The sequence below is a fragment of the Pseudoliparis swirei genome, chromosome 1 (genome assembly GCF_029220125.1).
Source record: "Pseudoliparis swirei isolate HS2019 ecotype Mariana Trench chromosome 1, NWPU_hadal_v1, whole genome shotgun sequence".
In the NCBI taxonomy this organism is placed as follows: Eukaryota; Metazoa; Chordata; class Actinopteri; order Perciformes; family Liparidae; genus Pseudoliparis; species Pseudoliparis swirei.
Genome location: NC_079388.1, coordinates 5,076,990 through 5,094,970, shown reverse-complemented (window position 1 = coordinate 5,094,970; position 17,981 = coordinate 5,076,990). Strand labels below are relative to the sequence as shown.

General features: G+C 43.8%; 1 protein-coding gene across 5 annotated transcripts in view; it reads left to right on the top strand.

Moving 5' to 3' along the window:
• The window catches only part of map7d1b (MAP7 domain containing 1b), a 50,865-nt gene that overhangs the window by 22,902 nt on the left and 9,982 nt on the right, over window positions 1-17,981 (top strand). Inside the window, exons 2-8 of one of the 5 annotated variants that reach the window (XM_056411910.1) lie at window positions 2,919-3,119; window positions 7,392-7,460; window positions 7,646-7,666; window positions 10,020-10,183; window positions 11,243-11,351; window positions 12,080-12,184; window positions 17,069-17,194. In XM_056411910.1, coding sequence (XP_056267885.1) covers window positions 2,919-3,119; window positions 7,392-7,460; window positions 7,646-7,666; window positions 10,020-10,183; window positions 11,243-11,351; window positions 12,080-12,184; window positions 17,069-17,194 — 795 coding nt within the window. The remainder of the gene's footprint in view (window positions 1-2,918; window positions 3,120-7,391; window positions 7,461-7,645; window positions 7,667-10,019; window positions 10,184-11,242; window positions 11,352-12,079; window positions 12,185-17,068; window positions 17,195-17,981) is intronic. The other 4 variants (XM_056411911.1, XM_056411912.1, XM_056411919.1 and 1 more) reach the window with 4 other exon arrangements.

Below are 17,981 nucleotides of genomic sequence, written 5' to 3'. Positions count from 1 at the left end.
GGGGGTTTGGAGAGCTGGCCTCAGCCTCTCACCTTCCTACCTCTGAGCCTCTGTCTCATTATCCTCCAGTTCTGAGCTCTCACTCTCACGCTCACTCTCTCCATCTCTCCGCTTTCTTTCTCCTCCTCCGTCGTTATAAAAACAGCCTCATTTGTTCCACTCCCTCATTGTTTGACTCTCCCTTCTCTCACTCTCTTCTTCTTCTTCTTCTTCTTCTTCTTCTTCTTTCTACTTTCTTCTTCTTCTTCTACTTTTTCTCCTTCCTCTACTTTCTTTTCTTCTTTTTTTCCTTTTTTCTTTTTCTTCTTCTTCTACTTTGTCTTCTTCTTCTTCTACTTTCTTTTCTTTTTCTTCTCCTTTTTTCCTTTTCTTCTTCTTCTAATTGTTCTTCTTCTACTTGTTTTCTTCTTCTTCTTCTACTTTATTTTCTTTTTCTTCTCCTTTTTTCCTTTTCTTCTTCTACTTGTTCTTCTTCTACTTGTTTTCTTCTTCTACTTTCTACTTTCTTCTTCTTCTTCTTCTTCTACTTTTTCTCCCTCTACTTTCTTTTCTTCTTATTTTCCTTTTTCTTCTTCTTCTACTTGTTCTTCTTCTACTTGTTTTCTTCTTCTTCTTCTACTTTCTTTTCTTTTTCTTCTCCTTTTTTTCCTTTTCTTCTTCTTCTACTTGTTCTTCTTCTACTTGTTTTCTTCTTCTTCTTCTTTTACTACTTCTTCCTGCTCCAGCCCCCCCCCCCCTTTCCTCCATGAGTCATAGCGGATCTGCTCACTTTGTTGCTGACTTCTCCAGTGTGATGACAGCCAGCGAGGGACAATAGGGGGAGATGTGTGTGTGTGTGTGTGTGTGTGTGGGGGGGGGGGGGGGGGGGTCAAGCAGCAGCCAAACTCAGGGACAGTTCTGGTTGGAGAGTGAAAACAAAGTCGGAGCCGGGATTAAAGCAGGATGTGTTTTGTGTTGTTTTTGTTTTTTGTTCGGAGGCCTTCGTGTTGCATACAACTTTATATTGAAAGTCGAGCTGCATGTGCCGGTTGTTGTTTTCATTATCGAGTCATCTGTAGGTCAAAGGTCAAAGTCAAAGTACCACACCGATACGTTTCTACCATTTAAAAAAAAAATCCATTAACATGTCCCGGAATCTTAGTCACTATCTCTCTCACACACTCCAAATATATTCAATTTACAATCATTTAAATCAGAGATATTAAAAAAGAAGCTGAAACCAACATTTTTACTTAAAAAACAACATTTATCTGATGATTCAACTTTTTGTGATTCATCGTCTGAAGTCGGGGGATTTATATTCCATTTAGACGTCTCTGTGGGGATAATTAAACTATTATCTTTAATCATCCCCATGATACCCACTTCTTCTTTTGAGGAGAGCTGAAACAGACTTAACTACCTCCGGTGATTTCTTCCGCCCCAACAGGAATAATCAAAGCGTATTTTCGTCTCTCAGTCATTTCTTATAACTAGTTTTTACCAACTAACAGTTACTTGCAGGTTGAAAATAAACAATTTACGAATTGTTTTTCTTGTGCATTTATTGCCTTGTTCTTGAAATGAGCAATGCAAATACACTTTCCATTCCTTTTCTTTCCTATTCTACCATTTATTTGGTTCCCCATAAGGAAGCTGGGCCATGAAGGGGACGCTTCATGGCCAGTATGAACTGGACAACAATGACATTGAACCAGAACTCTTTACATTTTCAAATAGGCACGTTGGTGTATTGTGTTAAGAGAGAGAACTATCAACATTTCTTCCGCCCCAACAGGAATAATCAAAGCGTATCTTCGTCTCTCCGTCATTTCTTTTCTGTGAATCTGTTGCTTCGCCTCCACTCCTGGAAACTTCCCCTTACGAGGTTTATTCCCACGCTCGTGTCTCACCTGCTGCGGCCGTGTTCAACGCTGCTGACAGGAGGAGGCCTTTTCCCTGCAGGACTAGAACACCTTCGGGGACGGAGGTGAGGGGCAGCGAGCGACTGATGTGCAGCATCGCGTGTGAAAAGAGGCGTTAATGGTTTATAATGAGGCGAGAGCTCATGATGTTGCAAAAGGGATTTCTAGGTTTGGGGGCGATGGCGTGAAAAGACGGTCGCTCAGGTTTATTGTGAACGACGCCTCGGGGACTCTAACGATGCACGGAGACGTCAGGCCAGCGTCGGAAACACACCAGGGCAGAGGGCAAAACTGCCTCTAAGAAATCTAATGTTGCCCCTGATGTCACTAGGAGAGGGGCAAAGATGCCCCCATCATTTCATCCATTAATTCTGAGGATTTAATAACGTTTTGTTTTTGTTTCTGTTGTGTGTCTTATCTGTACTAGGTAGGTACATACAAATAAATCAATAAATATAATTATAAAAAAACTAAGAAATAATTTATAGTTGTTTAAAAAATGGTATAACAATAAATAACAACAAATAAATAAGAATATAATTGAATATGATTGTCTGATTTATGTTTTCTGTTTGTTTTTTGTTACAAAAATCTCAGAAAACACTTAAAATCGGTATACTACTGCCTAATAGTCTTATTATTGCCTAATAGTCTTATTACTGCCTAATAGTCTTATTACTGCAATTGTATGACAAGTGCTCATATCCTGTAAGCATATACAGTATATTTATTGTTTTCGAGCAAAGGTTAATGTTATTTAACAATTTTTTAAAAGTGCCCCCAATTTATTTTGAAATGCCCCTGGATTTTAGTCAGTGGGGCAGAAACTGCCCCCTAAAATATATATGTAAATGTCCTCCCCTGTCAGGCATTGGACAAAAAGCATCAGCGACAGCACAAAGGGAAACACGTGTACATTGATTATCATTGTGATTTATGACAAATTAAACACCCGTGCTATCTTGTCAATCAATACATTTGTCTTTTATTCCCTCCCCCTCCCCCGTACTCCAGCTCTTCCTCTGCAGCTGTCCATCCAGAATGGGGACAAGACTTTGGGAAAGGACCCTCTGACCTCAGACGACTCGGCCGTCACGGACCTCTCCCCCAAAACAGACTCCAGCCCCATAACGGAGACCCCCACCAAGACAGATGCCTCCTCCAAGACGGACGTGGGGCCCTCGACCCCGGGCGGCAGCCCTCAGCCCAAGAAAGGTTGTTGCTCAATATCTAAACCACAGCGTCGGTGCCTCACCTCATAACCATCACATGTGTTAGATCTGGGGCGGTGAAGCATCAGCTGCCACTCTTCTGGTCAGACTTTCCACAAGATGGTTCAAAACTAAATCTGCAGGGATCAGAGCGGCGTGGTTTTGGGCTGATAAGGCCGGACTCGTTATTTTTACATTTATTTTTATTATCTATATTATTTTGGACCATATACAGTGAAAACATCAATGTCACCAATTGATGCACTGAACCAGATTGTAGCTTCACAGCTAATGTGCATCTGTAGTCCTCTAACAGACCATAACAAACATAAAATAATAAGAAACATAAAGCAATAAAAAATATAAGACAGTAAACAAACATAAAACAATAAAAAACATAAGACAATAACAAACATAAAACAATAACAAATATAAAAGAATAACACACCCGACAACGGTATATGTTGTAAGAACACACAATACACACAATGTGAAGCTACAGTACAGCACATTCAAAATAAATAATAAAAACCATTAAAAGTAAGTCATAAAAACCATTAAAAGTAAGTAATAAAACCCATTAAAAGTAACTCATAAAAAACATTAAAAGTAATAAAAAACATTAAGAGAAAGTAATAAAAAACATTAAAAGTAAGTCATAAAAACCATAAAAAGTAAGTCATAAAACCATTAAGAGTAAGTAATAAAAACCATTAAGAGTAAGTAATAAAACCATTAAAAGTAAGTATTAAAACCATTAAAAGTAATATAAAACATTAAGAGTAAGTAATACAAACCATAACCTTTCAGCTTTCAGCTGATATTTTAGATGATATTTAAAGTGCTGATAGAGCTGCAGCTCTTCATCCCTAAGGTGTTGCTCAGGTCTCCGTGTGCAGGACTTGTTCAATGTGCTATAAAATATAATTATAAACTGGAGCGTTGACCTCCACAGAGAGCCCACGCACTTCTGACCCAACGATGAATGCTTCTATAAAAAGGGAAGCGACTGTTTTTTCCCGATCACTCAGGAGTGGATTGTGTCTTTGTCTGTTTATATGCAAAATATCTTTCAGCGGCAGCTGTGTTGATATTTTAAGCGATAAACTGCTTATCGGAAACGCCGCACAGCAGGGGGCCGCTGTGATGCACAGAACTGTCACCTGTGAGCTTCATCTGCAGGCATCAGACAGACAGCTGGGGTCAGACAGGATGAAAAGCTAATTAAAGACAGGGAGATGCTCATTCGAATGGCTCAATGCAAGGTCAAAGCTTGTTGTTGTTGTTGTTGTTGTAACGGAAAATAAACAAAAGCTCCAGTTACAGCTGTTGGGAAATTGGAAGCAGGCAAAAAAACAGAAATGGTGCAGAGACCTCCACGTCGACGAGATGGATTCATTTCCATTCTGTGCAGCCGGGTATAGGAAACTCTGGGGAAATTCAGGTTGCCATGGAGATGGTGCAGGGCCCCCTGTGATTGGTTGAGGATGCGCGGCATGCATATTACATAGCGTGGAGGAGAGCCACAGTAGGAGAAGGGCACCGCAGGGAGTCCTGGTTTTTCCACGCAGGCGGCTTTTCACAGGCGACTGCGAGCGCGCGGAGAGACGCACAAATCCTCGTGTTACGCCGATTACCAGGACTCACGCCGATAACCAGGACTCACGCCGATAACCAGGACTCACACCGATTACCAGGACTCACGCCGATTACCAGGACTCACGCCGATAACCAGGACTCACGCCGATTACCAGGACTTACGCCGATTACCAGGACTCACGCCGATTACCAGGACTCACGCCGATAACCAGGACTCACGCCGATTACCAGGACTCACGCCGATAACCAGGACTCACGCCGATTACCAGGACTCACGCCGCTAACCAGGACTCACGCCGATTACCAGGACTCACGCCGATTACCAGGACTCACGCCGCTAACCAGGACTCACGCCGATTACCGCTGCAGATGAGAGCGTGTGGTTCATCACAGCTGAGCCGCGCAAGAGTGTTCACACAGTCAGCCTACGAGGAGACGGACAAAGACAAACTGAATCAATGTTTCTGTGTGAAACCTGTGCACACAGTTTTTAATCAATCAAACTTTTATTTCCGACTCAAGGTCCAGAGAGTACAAGACATTAAAATGGAATAAAATGCATATAAAATCACAAGTAAAATACATGTACACTACCGTTCAAAAGTTTGGGGTCATCCAGACAATTTCGTGTCTCCCATGAAAACTCACTTTTATTTATCAAATGAATTGAAAATTGAATAGAAAATATAGTCAAGACATTGACAAGGTTAGAAATAATGATTAATATTTGAAGTATTAATTTTGTTCTTCAAACTTCAAGCTCAAAGGAAGGCCAGTTGTATAGCTTATATCACCAGCATAACTGTTTTCAGCTGTGCTAACATAATTGCACAAGGGTTTTCTAATCAGATATTAGTCTTCTAAGGCGATGAGCAAACACAATGTACCATTAGAACACTGGAGTGATAGTTGATGGAAATGGGCCTCTATACACCTCTGGAGATATTTCATTAGAAACCAGACACTTCCACCTAGAATAGTCATTTACCACATTAACAATGTAGAGAGTGTATTTTTGATTAATGTTATCTTTATTGAAAAAACAGTGCTTTTCTTTGAAAAATAAAGTCATTTCTAAGGGACCCCAAACTTTTGAACGGTAGTGTAACTACAAATGCTTTATAAATAGACAGCTGTACCAACGTCTCTGGTAACGTGTAGTGATGAACTTTATATATGATGAAACCATGATGATTTCATTTTAAACTTGTACATGAGATTTCTTAAAAAACAGCATTGAAAGTATTGACTCCTGCAGCCACAAACATTTCACTGGCACTTCTCCACCTCGGTCTCTTTCATAGTATTCACATGGCGTCATTATGAGCTACTTAAAGGCGATGAAATAGTGTTGTTGGTGCTCACAGCTTTGAAAAATGACATCCTGTGGATTCATCAAAATAACAGGCGCATTGTTTCCGACGCCTTTCTGTTTGAAGTTTAATTGATTTTCAGTGCTGTGACCACCACACATCTGTAGCCCCGACGTTCTTCTTCTCCTCCAGTGGGATCCGAGACATTCCACGGCCAGATGGGATATGCCATCCCCCCTCAGCGTGTTCGGAGTCCGCCTGGGGTCTCCTTTTTCAGTCGCTTTCATTCCTGGAAAACCTCTCGAGTCCTAATCCGATGCTCGAGCCGCGTCAACTGGCTTTGATGCAAATGACCATGAAAGTTCTGGTCCGAGCCACTTCAGGGTGTCTGAAGCAGTTCTCCTCCGCTCTATGATGTGTGTTTGTGAATCCAGCTCAGCAGACAGACTCGGGGAGCGACTGGCTGGCGGACACAGTGCAGCATTCAGCAGCTGAAGACACACATATTCCTCTCGGGAGAAGGTGGAGACCAAAAATGGAGCTAAAAGGAGAGTTAATACTGGACTCAAGCATCCATCGGTTGGACACACGTTAGTCTAAATGAGTGATCATGTGTCCCCAAAGGGTTGAACATGTTGGAAAACCAACAAGAGTAAGAGCCAGTACATAGTTAAAACAAACTCTAATAATAAAGAAACAGCATCTATTGGTTGGCGGTCTACGCTTTTGAAGCCTTGAGTTCAGAGACACAAGAGGGAGCTAAGGACAACATGCTGAATAGGACATTTTTAGACGACCAAATAGCTCAATATTAACTGCCATAAAAATACAATGTGAAAGGGTGACACAAAACGGATACAACACCCAGGCTAGACAACGCCGTGGTAGCAATCTGTCAATCATGGTAGCCCCGCCCTCAAGCATACCCTGCTATGGTCTTTAATTTACTGAATGAACATCACGCTGAAGAATACATGAAACTAGGAATTGACTCCATTAGCATCGACAATGTTTACTGAGGGAATGAATCAAGTGCCAAGTAAGATCAAATGTTCACAGACTTCTTTTCTCAACCAGAAGAGTCGCCCCCTGCTGGCCATTAGATAGACTTCTTCTGCATTGACTTCACGTGTCAGACCCGGAGGTTGTCGCATGGCGTCGATACCAGATCGACAGGATTACATGATCGCTGTCGGGATGCAAAGAAAATGTCCACAAATATGACAAAAGATGTCTTTGAAGAAGACTTCTCACCTTGAGCTTTAACCGCTGGACATGTAAATAAGCAACAGACATAACGTGCAGCTTGTTTCGGTTTGAGATGACAGATTCAACTGAATATGTTTAAATGTTTCCCCCTGCAGATTCGGTGAACTCAGAGCAACGACAGAAACTTGCCAAGGAGAGGCGGGAGGAGAGAGCCCGATACATCGGTAAGAAATGACAAAACGATCAAATACTTTGAGCTCGTATTAAAATATTCCTCAAAACAAACTCTGCTGGTGACTTTGTGGTCGCCAACGTGATGCATGCACTTCTTGTATTCTTAGCGTGTTCTTAACGTGACTCTTTCCTCTGACGTGTCGTCTCTCACTGTTTCTCCTCGCACGGCTTTCAGAACAGCAAACTCAGCTGCAAGGTAAGGAAGGGGCTTCACTAAAAACCCTCGCCGTCATGCCATTTGGGAATAATCACCCTCGTGATGGGGGTCAAAGTCTCACCCTTTCTTCTTCCCTCCATCAATCCACTGAGCTTATGATTTGTTTGTTTTTTCTGTCGTCTCTCGAATGGAAAGTTTTGAACCGTATATGTTCTCTGCTCGTGTTTTGTTTAAATTATCCTTTGGATTGTTGCATGACACCTGTAGTCATGGTTGTACTCTTGTGGCTGCAGAAGGAAACTTGTCTCTTGTGAAAATATTGCTCTATAGCCTCCCCAAAAAAACACGTTTTAGAGTTGATATAGACTCTTCAAAGGTTCCCCCCCCCCCCCCCTGTGGATGAAGGCGGCCAATGAGAGCAGAGCTCGGTAGGCGTTTCCCTCTGAGCCCGGGGGCCTTAACTACGAGCAGTCATTACCATAAACGGAGACCAGGCCTCTCAGACAGATTAGATTTAATTACTACTTTCATTAGCATCTCTAATGCGGTCCTGCATCAGCACAGTTCTTCTGCCTCTTTATCGCTAACATCTACGGTTCACTCGGCTTCAGCTGATCTGAGATTAGTTTCCTGCAGTCAGATTTTTTTTTTCTTTAATTACACGGTACAACTTGAAGGCTTTTTTTAAATGCAGAGCATGCAAAATGTCCAGAACCCTCTGCACATAATGGCATGTGGGCCTATCGGAGCGTACCGTGAAGAACTCACATTATAACGACCCATTTCTAAATCCTGCTGCACGGAGCTCAGACTTTCTTTTCTTCAGGAATTGGTTTTATGGAGGAGCAAAGAAGGCTTTTGTGCCTCATAAGTTAAGCGGAGCTGCAGAGTTCTGAATTAAATACAAAACACACCTTCGCCTCACAACACTGCTACATCCTCACGGAGCTTTAATCCACTAAAAAAGTATTTCTAATGCCGTCTGACTCTCAGCAACACCAGATCATACTGAAACATGCCATTACTTTTGATAGATGATGCATGTAACCCCTCCTCATCATCATCCATTGTTTAAACTCTTGCTCAAAAGACAGCGGCTGTCCTGCATACAGAAGGCTTCATTTACGAGGATTGATTTCTGTTTAATCGTTCCCACCACGAAATGAGCCGCGGCAGCGCCTGTGCAAAGAGAAGCCGGCATCGTTTGCTGGAGGGCGCTGTAAACCCGGCGGGGCACCGCTGCTTATTTACTGTTATCAGGATTACAGTGTAGTCGACACAGTGTCTTCCATCTGCGCTTGAGTATCAAGAGTTTCGGTCATTTACACCGTCAGATTTAAAGAATCCACGTTGGAATAACCTACGTGAGTCGGGGGTTCTTTAAATCTCTGTATATTTCACATAGATTAGTTTACTGCATCTTTTCATTGTCTGTTTTAATTCTGTTTGTCTCAAGTGATCATAACATATTTTGTTTAAACTATTAAATGGATTGCCATACAATTTGGAGCGTCAAGGGTTTAAGTCATTTACACCGTCAGATTTAAAGAATCCACTTAATAACCTAAGTAGGGGGTTCTTTAAATCTCTGTTGAATGACTATATTTCACATAGATTAGTTCATAGCATCTTTTCTTCGTATCTTTGAATACTGTTTGTCTCAACTGATGATGACATATTTTTAAAAACGATTAAATGGGTTGCCATACAAATTGGATCCGACATGCATGGTCTCCAGATAACTATTCCCATGATTTCAGTGCTTGCCTGACACTTATCTACAGGGAAAATAACAGATATATAATAATATTTGGCACAGACATGTGTGGCTCCCAGAATATGAATGCTAATGTCTGGTGTTTCTCCAAAATGTTCCTGCAACGTCACCAAGAGGTTTGTTGGTTTGAGTGAAATGTCTCAACAACTATTACATGGATGGATGCCATGGAATTAGTTTCAGATATTCATGCTCTACATAGAATCATTTAAGTGCTTCTCTGAAGTGAAACAGCTCAACATTTTCCAGATACATTGGCCAGACATTCGTGTTCCCCAGAGGGTGAACCATAATGATGTAGGTGTTCCCCTAGATTTACTTCCAGCACCACCCTGTGAGGTTTGTGGGTTTCGGGTTGAACCGTAGTCTTCTTATCCTAAAAAACACTCTTTAGGAAAACAATACGTTTATTATTATAAGGATAATTTCGTTCTAAGGAAGAAAAAAAGGCCGAAACTTTATGCAGATAACCACAGAACTAAAAAAGATCTCAGACAAATGTGATTCTAATCCACTTTTTTCTCTCGAGTCATCTGTATTTCTCTCTCTCTCTCTCTCTCTCTCCGGGCTTTTTCCGTCTGGACGTTAACCCCTCTGTCTCTGGTGACCCTGCAGCGGTGAAGAAGGTGCAGTGGCTGGAGAAGGAGGAGAAGGCCCGCCGCCTGAGGGAGAGCCAGCTGGAGGACCGCCGGAGGAAGCTGGAGGACCAGAGGCTGAAGACGGAGAAACGCCGCGCTGTGCTGGAGGAAAAGCAGAGACAGAAACTGGAGAAGAACAAGGCGAGAAAACACAACAACCCAGGATGTAGCAGCTCAGAACCATCCAAACATGGATTATTATAAATTAGGGTTTGACCCAATGATGCAATTTCAAAGATGTCTTTGAGTTATTATCCCTGATCCAATATTTGTTTTATAGCCTGAGACATAAGTATCTCCAAAATAGTTTCCGTTAATTCAAGTCGGGGTGGAAAGTCGACGCCGTGCCAGTGTTTATACACGCCGCCTAATGCTTAGTGCCGTCTCTGACCACTGGAACGCTGCCTGTGGATTTGATCACATCTTAAATATCATCCGTGATGCCAAGTGTTGGCGGAGTACAGATCATTTTCCAGTGGTCATAAGTTCAGATTTTTTATCGGCTTTAATTTGAGTGAACAGTTTTTAATCAGAGCAGTGGTACCTCATCCCTTATCACTTCTATTTGACCTTTGAAAATGAAACAGTGTCTTCTTATCTCTCCTTGTCCCCAGTTGCTCATGACTTTGAGTCATGAGCATATCTACCGGCAGAATGTTAAATTTCAGCAATTGTTAAAGGAATTATTAGCTTTTTTATCAAAAGATCGATGCCAGTCTTATGCTAGGAGCTGCATGCAGCAGGATATTAGCCTAGCTTAGCATTCAGACTAACAGAAGATGGCAGCAGTCTGATGCTGCTAAAGAACTGATGTCCTACATTACGAGGGAACTTCAGAGGAGCGAATATGTTTTTGGACCGAGCCGGGCGAGCTCTTTCCCCTGCTTCTGTTAATGTGAAGCTAATCACATTAGCGTAGCTAACCAGATGGATACCCCACAAAACCACAACATCTTGTTTTTCTGCAGTAAATAGAAAAACATTTTAATAAGCAAGCTTTAAAATTGCTGGTTGGTGGATCTTGATACCTTCAACCAGAGCTGTTTCCCTCTGTTTCTATTCTTTATGCTAACCTAAGCTAACCGGCGCCTTGCTCGCCACAAGAAGGCCCAACATGATGACCTCACTGTTTCGTTAAACTGTCAAGCGGCCGTGTGGGCGTGAGTGTGTGACTCCGTTGTGACTGCGTGGTTCCTGCAGGAGAGGTACGAGTCCGCCATCAAGAGGTCGACGAAGAAGACGTGGACCGAGATCCGCCAGCAGAGGTGGTCCTGGGCGGGCGGACTCAACCAGACCTCCCGCAGAGAAAGTGAGTTTCAAGTGACCCACAATCCCGAGGAAACAAAGAATGCATCACATCCTCACTGTAACTCCAACAACGCGGCGCCGACTGTGACTCACCGGTCCAACTTGATGCAATTCAAGGAAATAACTCCTGAAGGGTCATGAGTCCTCACTGGAAGGACTCTGTTTTACTTTTAGGCAGAAATGTTGGTTTTGAGTTCCAGTTTAAAAGTGAAAACGGAGGCGGAGAGCCGAGCGAAAAGCAAGATGTCTGCCACGGCCGTGTTTCATGAGACCAGCTGTGAGAACCGAGGAGCCGTGGAAGCTCATTCCCCCTTTTTCAGACCGTCGGGAAAAAAAACGGGGGGTGCGACCGACCTCTTGTGGACCCGTGACACTGCGGTCGAGACAAGCGTGTGAAAGGGTCTGAATGTGTGCGTGGACGCGCGTGTGATACTTGATGCCGGAAAAAAAGCGAAGTAGTTACGCAACTTCTAACTTTGCCACGCCCCTTTTCCCACGCTTTCCTCAAAGTTCCTCCCCTCCTGCTCCCCCTCCGCACCCCCAAATGAATCTCCTCCTTAATGCTAATGGGAACCTCAGAGGACGGGGAGTCCCTGATAGATCCAGACCGAGGAGAGACGGCAGCCCGCCCCCCCCCCCCCGCATCTCTTATCGGTCCTCAGCCGGGGGCCGCCTGCACGCCGGCCGCCTTGTGAACAGTTGTTGTCTGTTGCGTTCTCTCCGGTGCAGGCAGATGCTCGGCCTCCACCGTCAACTTGCCGAGGCAGGTGGAGCCTGTCATTAACAACAGGCTGTCCAAGTCCTCTGCCACGCTCTGGAACTCCCCCAACAGAAGTAAGGACGACCCGGCGTCAATGTCCACCAGGCCTCTTCCCTCCCTCTCCCTTTCTAATCATCCCCCTCTTCTCCACCCTCCCCCCCACACTTTCTTTTTGGGTTTTCTTCTGTTGCTATTATAACTGTCGTCTGTGGTGACCTGCCTGCCTGCCTGTGCTTGGTGACTGGTCATTTACCACCTACCCCCCCCCCCCCCCCCTCGCTTGTCACGCTCTCGGTCTCGTATGCATCGTGGTCTTTATATTATTTCAGTTGGTGGTTGTCATTGATTTGAGTCTCTTCTGCATTTTTGATCAGCCTCCCAAATCACCACGACGTCCCCGAGCCATCGTTTTGTGATGTGTGTGTTTCGTAGGTTTGTTTTGAGTTCACATCTCTATTGGTTGACCCCCTCCACGTTACTGTTGGTGGTCTGGTGTGGTGGTGCTACTGGTGATGTCATAGTGTGACTGGTGCAGATGAAAGTGGAGCAACTAAATGCACATGTCTTGTCTGTTGGTGGTTTTATGTGGACATATAGCCCGTTTCCATGGAGATTAAACTCAGTTATTTACGGCGGCGCATTGCCGCCACGAGAAAAAAGGAAATGTTCTCAGTTTCTTGTAGGAAATGTTTCTTCGTAACACAATCCTTAAAACCAGATCATTTGTAATGGGTCACTTTTATTTTTGTTTCTTAATGCAAAGTTATTTTGCTTTCACAAGAAACTTGTTGAATCCATCTTTTCCGTAATTACACAAATCAACACATGGCTAAAAACGAGAACATGTATCATCATAAGAGAATAAGTTGACATGTTGTTGGAGCAAGTCAAAGTGTGTATAGCCTTGCTAACGTGCTAACGTGCTTTGTGCTAAATGCTGATGTCAGCATGCTAAAAGACTCTCATGCTGCGCTCACGCCAAGCTTTACTTTACGACAAGTTGGGGTGGATTCGCGTCATTCGCTTAATTCGCACCTTAGAGGGGGCGGGGCTTATCTCCATGGCTTTACTCCGTGGAAACAGTTATCATCTCCTTCATCCGCCACGGAAGAACTCACCACTATTTCTGTTTTATACTTGTTGTGGACATCCCACAAACGTCTGAACATCTAACGCCCTCGTGTTTGGGTTCATGACATTAATATCATATACATATTTATACATACCATCACCCGTAGGCTCACACAGCTCGGTGACTTTATACGTCTGAATGACTGTCTCTTCCAGCGCTACTAGCAGCAGTTAGCTTCACCAGCGGCGGGACGTCTCAGCGTCGGCCGATTTCAACTCACGTGAACATTTGCAACGCTTTTGGTGCGAACGCAGCGTAACGATGCCAACGTGTCTGTCTGATGTTCCCCTTCTTAGTTCAGTGTGTTAGCATTAGTCGAGACCAATGTAACTATTGCTCAACACCGGTGGGAACTAGCCACATAATAACAGGATCATGTGATGCGTATGAATTCTTCATTTCATTTCATTTGTAAGAGGAACTCTTGAATAATTACTTCTTTCAAAAGTTTCACAGTCTTGGTTTCCAAATTCACTCAAAACCGCGAACGTTCACCTCCAAAGTCATGAGGACTCATCCTCTGGGGACCGAGAATGTTTCTAGAATATTTCAAAACAATCGATCCCAAAGGGGTGAGATACTGCAGTCGGCGGCACAGCGGTGCGCCGCCGAGCCCACACGAGCCTCCATAGAGCCGTGCTGCTAAAAGGCGTGGCTGAAAACGTCCATATGTTATTTTAACAGGCTTCGTTTTGTACATATGCAAGACACAGGATAAGATAAAGTGATATGACCAGAAGACCTGGTTTGTACTCGGTAGGCAACGGTTTGAATTTTTATTAAAGGCGAAGTCCAAAGTCTCAATTACATGGCGTGGATTTATCAACACGGCACACTGAGAGACGTTTCTGAAACACAATGCCAACGTCTCCTGGTGCAGCAGCAGCATTGTCTGCAGCGGTCTGTGGGGGCCACTGATATGGCAGCGCCATGGTCGGGGACAAAGACTCCAACTAGCACAACCCCAGTCACATAAAGAGGACGAGCACAGCCTGTTCAACTCAACAAACCCTCTGCAAGCCTACTGTATGTTATAAAGACCAGAGGAATATGCCAAAAGTACACGGAAATATCTTGTTATTCCACAAAAAAAGGATCCTGCAATGTGACGATGAATATATTCATGGCCGTGTTCTGGTAAGCTCATTGGATCAGACTCCTGAGTTTCCACTCTCTTCAGATTCAGGTCGTCCTGCCGGATGATTGCTGGGACACGAAAGGACAATTTTGTTAAGTCGATATCGGAGATTGTGTTTCTGGCCTTGCGAGGGCGCTCTGGAGCAGCGTAGCTGTAATAGTAGTGGGAGTAGATGTGAGAGGGGGAGGGAGGGGGGGGGGTGATAGATCCAGCCATTAGTCTACCTGCAGGTGAACACCGTCGATCACCAGGCAGCAGCTCAGCTCGCCGTCCCCCCCCCCCTTGCCGCATTGGAGAAAGAACTGTGGGGGGTGGTGGGAGCGAGGGGGAAACTGCTGTTGCCTAGCAACGGGAGGTAGTCAAGTTATCAGTAAGACAAAATGATCCGTCCAACGTACTGCAGGGGTGAGACTGTTGCACGAGAAGGGCCAGTCTGTAAATCATAATGTGAAGAGCGTAGAAACATTAATGCAGGAACATGTGTGTGTACGTGTGTGTACGTGTGTGTATGTGTGTGTACGTGTGTGTACGTGTGTGTAGGCGTCCTGCATACCAACAGAGCATTGAGAAGACTATAAATGTGTCTTTGCACAGCATGCTGTCAGTTTTTTTCATGGGGGGAGGAGGAGGGGGGGGCGGTGTTGTCATGCATCAGCTCTCACGCTGAGGCGGTGACTCTGGGTCCTCCCCGTGCGTCCGTGTCTCGTGCGTAACTTGCTTGCTTTCTGTTGTTTTGCACTTTTTAAAGAAGCAGGACAGGAAAGTAAAAGAGAGTCAAAAGCAACACGGACTGATGTCACCTGGTGGAAGAAAAGATCTTTGACTTCAAGGGATTGTTCAACATTTTGGGGACTGCGTGTACGAGAGGATTGACACCACTCTGTGCAGTAGACGTGAAGCTGCAGGCTGCAACCAGTTAGCTATATATATATATATATATATATATATATATAATATAATAATATATATATATATATATATATATATATATATAATTATATATATATATATATAAATTTAAAAAATATGTATATATATATCATGGAGATAACACATTATTCAAATACTGTCAAAAAAAAGTCCTGTACGTACATTTGTGTCATCTCAATAAGTGTATATATTATTATGCTATTAGCTTATTATTACTGATGAAGTAGTTTGGGTCATATTCAGCAAGTCAATTCTTAATCTACAACACAACTAGTAACTAAAGCTTTAAAATAAATAAAACAAAAAAATGAAAACACGAGAGCAAAGTACCTCAAACTCAACCCTCCGTCTCCGTGATATTCGGTGTGAAGAGTCTTGAACTCAGAGCTCTCCTCCGCCCGGCGTCAGCCATCGTCTCTCCGTCCGCTCCCTTTTTGGGCTTTTCTGTTTTTTGCCTTAATCTTCATAAAAATCCCACCAGGGCGTCTCTAGTTTCTAACAAGATGGCGCCGACCTCCGACTAAAAGCAACTTGATCCTCTGACGTCGCGTTTGCCTGATGAGAGGATGACGTCATGGTCTCTGTGTTTCCGCCCCGTCGTCTCAACACATCCTCTGCATCCTGCCGTCTGCTGGACGTCTGAATTCACACCACATGGCGCCCAATAAATGTTAGATTACTGCTCTTCTCGCGCCGCGGTGGTGCTAATGTCAGAGTCGCTGTGTGTTGTGCTCATGCTGAACTCACTTTGCACTGCACTGGGTGGATTGGGCTGGAGTAGGGCAGCTTTTACGTGACTGTGACTGTGAGTGGTAATTAAAGGACTTGGGCTTGTTTCCGCTGCGTGTTGCTCTCGGATGTCTGGTACCGTGTGCGGCGGGAGGGCTGGCGTTCAGTCAGTCATCCCGTGTGGCTCCTCTGTGTCTTTGAGTCTGAGAGAGTCTCTGATTGGCAGACTGGAGTTTTGAGTTGTCCCTAAAAATACGTAACTTATGTAAAGGCTGCGTGACAAAACGCTCTAGTTTGAACCCAAGCCGGTGGTCTGTTCCTAAATGTAACATCCCATAATTAACGGTCTAGCGAGGCCTGCTCGCCTCTCACGAGTACGATACCACTGCGTGTGCTTTTCTTACATCTTCATGTACAACGACTTTTTTTTGTGGAAGGTTTGCATGAAAAAGTGATTTTTTTTCCTCCTTTATTTTTGTATTTTGTTTTATTCTTTTTTTATTGAAAGTATGCATCAATTCTATATCTACACATGTCTTTCAGACAATCGATACCACATGTGAAGATTCTCAGATGATGCCCATCTTATCTCTTCATATCTATAGGAAAAAGTGCAAAACACAGGACAAATAACAACAACAACAACCTTTTCTAAGTGATGAGGGTTTGTTCGGCTAGTTAAACGTCAGTGATAATAATAATAATAAATTCGTTTCCCTTTGCCAATGACAAAGATCAAATTTGATGCGTTATTTTTTTCATGTCACAACCTGGTAACATTTCCTCAGGCTTAACAGCAGGAATGCAGCGTGAAACTCCCCTCTGCCTTAGATGGAGTGTGTTCAGTGTGTGTGTGTGTGTGTGTGTGCGTGAAGAGAGGATGCGCTGTAGTGTCATCAATGAGGAGCGCGACACGTGCCGAGTGTGTTCACCTGTGCGGCGGTGAGGTGTGTGTGTGTGTCCGCGGTGAGTAACCCGTGCGGCGCGGCTCCGGGTCCGTAACCCGACACTCATGCCTCCTCCTGTCAGCCCGCAGCCTGCGCCTCAGCCCCTGGGAGAGCCGCATCGTGGAGCGGCTCATGACGCCCACGCTGTCCTTCCTGGCCCGCAGCCGCAGCGCCGCCACCCTCCTCAACAACAGCGACTCCCGTGAGTGTGAGAACACATCTGGATGTTTTCTACCCCCCTCCCCCTCCCCCCCCCTCTCTCTATCCTGTTCGGGAGCTTTCCGTCATATCACGCGATCACAGCTTTACATTTTCCCTTTCGTTCCAAGCACTTCTCTTTAAAGTCCTCCAAGTGCACGAAAGTCTGAGAAATGTCCACCGCAGGTCTTCAGATCCCAACGTGGAATTTTTTTAATTGCTTGTAAATTTGACCACATTTCACAAGGCAGGAGCAGAAATGAGCTTCGGCGTATTTGCTTTGTAGATCACTCGTTTCTGTCTCTGTCCTCTTCCCCTCTCTCCCACTCTGTCTCTCTTTATTATCTTTACGTCTTCATACTTGTATACGACACCCTGTGGTGATGTTTGTTTGAAGATACAGCTGGTATTAAACATTATCTTCGATCTTGAATGTCAGTTAATCTGTTTATTGAAGTAGTGTTTACTCTATAAAAGTTAAAACGAGAGTCCAAAACTTAGAGATATTTAATTAGATTTTTTATTTAAACCTTTATTTAACCAGGTGAGATTAAAAAAAATAGTTACACAGAACAAGACGAGTTAAAAGAAACTAAAAGTTAAGAGACATAACCGAGTTAATTTAAGAAATATTGACATTTTTGGGAACTTGCCTCCATTTCTTTCTTTATACAGTATATGGTGGCATCAGTTCTTTGAGTTTTTAATTATTCTGCCACATGTTCCAGGATGATGCTGCAGAGTCCACCATGATGCTGCTGTGAAGAGAGCATGTAGAGGCTGAGAGGCTTGTTATA